This window comes from Paramacrobiotus metropolitanus, unplaced genomic scaffold, assembly GCF_019649055.1.
Source record: "Paramacrobiotus metropolitanus isolate TYO unplaced genomic scaffold, Prichtersi_v1.0 Parri_scaffold0000120, whole genome shotgun sequence".
NCBI lineage: Eukaryota > Metazoa > Tardigrada > Eutardigrada > Parachela > Macrobiotidae > Paramacrobiotus > Paramacrobiotus metropolitanus.
The window spans coordinates 6,971-11,988 of NW_026570340.1; the positions used below are offsets into that span (position 1 = coordinate 6,971).

Sequence of the window (5,018 nt, forward strand, 5' to 3'; positions counted from 1 at the left end):
CAATATCGTACAGTTAACACCGCTAGAGTTTCACTTTTGTAGCGATCGTTCTCAAAGTAGAATAAGCCATACTTCACATTATTTAATCCAGTGTCCTAAAATATGAAAGCATAAAATAATAAAACCAAAAAGGAAAGTGTATTTACAAAATCGCGTTTTTATATGGATTAGAACCTCCGACCAGCACGAAGCGAGTAACGGGAGTCACTACTACACCAGCGGGGTCGTTCTACGCAATATTAAGATAAACGGTAGCGCCAAAGCGTGCTGTTGTGGACGTCGAGCAATGCATAATCTGTGTGTAGGTTGCCCGCTACAGAATGTAAAATGTGCGAACCAACAGCGGAATCGGCAACTACGTAAACATTATTATATTCGCACACCACACAATAATCAAACATTCGAACGAACGGAAAAAGAAAACGCAAGAACCATGTTGTTATCCGCACGGAAAACAGCACAGCAAAACTCCCAAACAAAACTAAAATCATCATAACCCTACAACGAACCAGGAGATAAAATTGTGAACGAGACTCGGAAAATGTGAGATCGCAAAAGGACTATGCTGCCGAGCCGCAACTGAGCCGCAAAACTAACATCAAGCTATCAGAACAAGTGCGTTCTACAAACCCAAAGAAAGACATCCGACTAAATACTATACATTGGAGCAACGCAAGGAAGGCTCCATTCGAGGGCTCCATTGAGTCGATCCAACACTACGGATTTTTCAACGGAAGCTTGGAAACAGCCTCCTTCACGGCAATCCTCTTCCTCTCGAAGCGGTGCTGGGCTTCAGTGCGTTGAGCCATTTTCTGCGCGACAGATGCTGTCCATTCCGAAACACGGGTTTCCAGCGCCTGTTTGGCCGCTTCCTTTCGTTCACGTGCAGGAGGAGTCATAGTGAACGAAGCTGTCACAGCGATAACAATAACACGGGACAAGAACTTGTCCCAGAGTAATAAGTGCAAAGATAAGGGAACAAGTGCTGGGATATATTCAGTATGAGAAAAGGTGTAGTGCAGTGACAACTACCGTACGCGAATCTACGGCAGAGTGCGTATATAGCAGAAAGTGCAACAACACTTTCCGACCCTGTCAGCGTGTTCAGTAGAGTGAGTATATTAAGATAATATACACGCATGAAATTAGGTTTATAAAGTTGCACTCACGATATCATTTTGATTTTTAATTCCTTTTTGTTTTGAAACTTATAAAGTTACTACGGAATAGGCGAAATCATTTGACCACTACAAGATACAAAAAGACAAGCCATAACAATGCAGCTTGATCACAACGATAAAGAAAGAGCATCACGCATTTAAACATTAAAAGTGCAGCGTCACTACCAGAGGTTGCCCATCTCCATTTTAATACGGGAATGGATCCCATTTTTTCCCCATTTTCCATTTTTCCATACTAAAATGGTATGGATGGGAAAATTGCATTTATGGATGGAGATGGATGGGGAAAACAAAGAAATGGGGCGGAAATGGGAAATTTAGAAAATATGATAAAAATAACGAATTAATAGATTTTTACAACAATTTTCGTTGTCCAAATTCGCAAAAACTATCGACAGCTTCGCGCTTCGCGCGAAATTGTAATCCCTTGAATTAATTTTTAAATGGTATGACCGAAAAACGTTCGGCAAAAACAGCGCTGAATTTACGCTTCGCCTGAATAGCTGATTGTGAACAAGGTGTTCCGCAACTCGGTTTTTGCTTGTACGCTTTAATTTTATTTTTAAAAAATGGGCCGCTGAAATGGGGGCGGAAGAAAATGGGTCCGATCCAAAAATTATGGAGCGGGAATGGGTGGTAAAAACTGTAAGAAAATGGGGTATGGATGGGATATGGAAAAAGCAGAAATGGGCAACCTCTGGGACTCACTACCTTTATACACGTCAAAGATGCCACATCCGGAGATCAACTAAACACGCAGAGAAAGAACGGCAGGAATTTAAAGAGAAAAGGCCTGTACCATTTAAATCTTAAGCCGTTCAAAAAGTGCAGACAGGCGGCGATCCTCTTCACTTCCAGTAATTATAAGGAATTCCGCGCAAGGAGTGACGCTGCACAACGATGTGCTTACGCTTTTTCTTCTTCGGTGATTCTGGGATCGGAGGCTTCACGTTTACCCAGAGCATCTCTACTGGCAAAATCTTAGTAGGGTCCAGCATATGGGCCTTCTCATTCCACCAGTCAGCGAAATCTGGATCCGGGCCTTTCCAATCATCTAGGTTGCCAGATCCCCACAATTTCGGGACAGGTTCATCATCAATGGTCCACAAGATACGGCCACAAGAGCCTGGGCCGTTATTATTGCACTCGACACAACAGCGTTCCTCCTCCAGAATACGGTTGTTCTCTTCGATTCGACGCCTACGACGCGTACGGGGAGATTCTGGCTTAGGAGGCATCGGCGGAAGGCCCAAATCTTTACGGATGCGATCTGCTGCAGCGCGAACCACCAAAGTATCAGGTCCAGGCCAAATTCCACGACGGACGTAGTAAAACTCTGTCTGATCCGCACGGATCTCATCCTCCGCGTAATTAACCAACATTTCATACCTTTCAGGGTTTTCTACTATAATACACATAAAAGAGGGTTTCATCATTAAACAAGTATGAAATCCTCGGGAACCGAGAGATAGGGTGTATGTCAACACCAGGCACTTACAACGTAGTTTCTCCGCATACTCATCCGAAATAATGCGGCCGAAGCTACCTTTGAAGCTAAAGGTGCCTTTAAAAGAATCCATCTTTAAAACACAACGGCGTAGATATACGGATATAAGTTTAACCCAAGGAATGAAGATTTTAAACTTAGAGAACCAAGAAAAAGTCGAAAAGACAAGTCTGTGCAGGAAAACTGCTGACACACACTACGGACAAACCGGAAACAGCTGTGTAACCCCAAGCTGCCACTGCCCTAACATTTTAGCTACAGTCGGGCGGTTGGAACAACGACTGTCATTTTCTGCGTGCTATTGCATGAAATTTTGAGTTTCTTAGGAAATTCTGGAATGCTTTTCGTTTTCCGTAATATCTGTGATATTTTCATGAAGTTAGTTTCGATTATAAAGCTGAACTAGATATTTGTTTCATCTGTATAATTTATCATGGGGGAATGGAAACGCAGCCCTTATTTTCCTGCAGTATTACGGTAAGCGAGGCAAATACAGTATAGTTTATACACCGTAACACAATGCCAAAGGCTAATTGTAAAAACTAAAACAGAAGGTTCTGTACAGGAATTTAAAACTAAAGGAAACTATTTCGGCCAGTAAAATAACGATACTTAAAATAGGAAAAACATAGCGCAGAAAAATCATAGAACATAGGAGGCAACTTTGTACACTGTACAGATTTACAGAGGATTTTATACCGCAGCGCCCATATCGTCATCATCATCTCGGCCGGGATGATGGCGTTTAGCGATCAAGTCGTCCAATTTGCTCGGGCCACGTTTCTCTTGTCCCTTCGTCAGCCAACGAACTTGCTGCAGGTAATCCGAACGACGGTGGGCTGAGTGCCAGCGTTCTTCAGCCTCTAATTGCAACTCAAAGTCAATATTCGAGACGGGATCGTTGGCATGTTGATTGTAGACATCCACGAGTGTGACGACAGCACCGCGATCACCAAGTTCACCCGGGGCATAGTCCAACGCCGTAAGGAACTCGACAGGATTGCGCACAACATTGATGCCGTAATTCCGACGAAGTTCGCAGACAATCTGCCCAATGAGCCATCCTTGACGGAAATCCACCCGCAGGTAACGAAGTAAAGCATAATGTGCATCCTTTGACAGATCCAAGGTGTGGACGAAGCGGTTATACTTGTCCAGCGTCATTTGCGATCACGGGCGTAATCATATGGCGACGGCGGAACGCCACAATCAACCATACGAGTCGACCATTCAAATGTTGGTTCTGGCCATCCGACATGAGGATCAGGATACATTGGCGGCTGAACATCTGCCGAGACATCTGCCAAAACCTGCACCGAATCCTCCGAGGAACTGATGGTATCCTCATGCTGATAGGAAGGATGTAACGGGACTTTCGGGCGATGCATTTCAACAACGTATCCTAAATCGTAAGCCGTAAAGTCCGTATGATTAAGAGCAGACTCGCGCCAGACCAAGACAATAATTAAATAACACGGACTTTGCGGTAGTGATGATTAAACTCTTAATTTTGCTGGGAATTAAACATTATGATTAACTCAATTAAAATTATGGCAATTTTGATTATGCTGAGCATAATTAAAATTGCGCATTTTTAATTAAGCTTAAGCATAATTAAAATTCGTCAATTTTAATTATACTTAAGCTTAATTCTGAGTCAAATTATGAACAATATAAATAGCCTGATCAAAAGAAAACTGAATTTTGATTATGATAGGCAAAATTAAAATTGGACAATTTTAATTATGCTCCAGTTTAATTAAAATTGTTGAATTTTGATTATGCTGATCATAATTAAAATTGATCAATTTCTAATTATGATAAGCTTAATCAAAATTATAAGCAAAATAATTATGATGAGTTTAATATTCACTACTTTGCGGGTATAAACTTCGTTTTGCAGCTGCCTTCGAACGACCACAACGCAACTACTTTCCCAAAAGGAAGCAACGAACGCTACGTCACCGCAGACTATCCAATGGCGAGTGCGCGCGCTCAAACTGTACGTACACACAATTTTTGGGAATTTTCCAGGTAATTAATAGATTAAGGCATAAAATTTCAATCTTTAAAAATTTTTCAAGATAAAATAAATGTACAAGTTTACACGGCCGCTCAGCCATTTAATCCAAATTACATAAGGTACACATCTGACTAAATTTCGCTAAGTCGGACTTCATTTCCGGCCAGAAGAATCGGAGATTTTTATATAAGTAGTCATAGGGAGAAATAACACTACTGTACTTGTGCAACAGTCGACGGTGCACCGATTCAACTAAAATTTTTCTCCACTGAAAAGGAATGAATATTTTCGAGATTCGTTTAGGGAT

General features: G+C 41.7%; 1 protein-coding gene across 1 annotated transcript; it reads right to left on the reverse strand.

The window, feature by feature from the left end:
* Window positions 1-1,473: 1,473 nt before the first annotated feature.
* LOC129598379 (uncharacterized) lies at window positions 1,474-2,818 on the reverse strand. The gene is made up of 2 exons (XM_055496252.1): window positions 2,680-2,818; window positions 1,474-2,586 (listed from the first exon to the last, which is right to left on the reverse strand). The coding sequence occupies exons 1-2, from the start codon at window positions 2,759-2,761 to the stop codon at window positions 2,030-2,032; spliced, it is 639 nt and encodes a 212-aa protein (XP_055352227.1). The 5' UTR covers window positions 2,762-2,818; the 3' UTR covers window positions 1,474-2,029.
* Window positions 2,819-5,018: the final 2,200 nt, after the last annotated feature.

What these genes read in the sequence shown, in the direction of transcription:
- LOC129598379 (XM_055496252.1), bottom strand. Translation starts at nt 2,761, where the DNA reads ATGGATTCTTTTAAAGGCACCTTTAGCTTCAAAGGTAGCTTCGGCCGC. An exon ending in GTATGCGGAGAAACTACGTT is followed by an intron (nt 2,587 to 2,679) that starts GTAAGTGCCTGG and finishes TGTGTATTATAG; the next exon opens with TAGAAAACCCTGAAAGGTAT.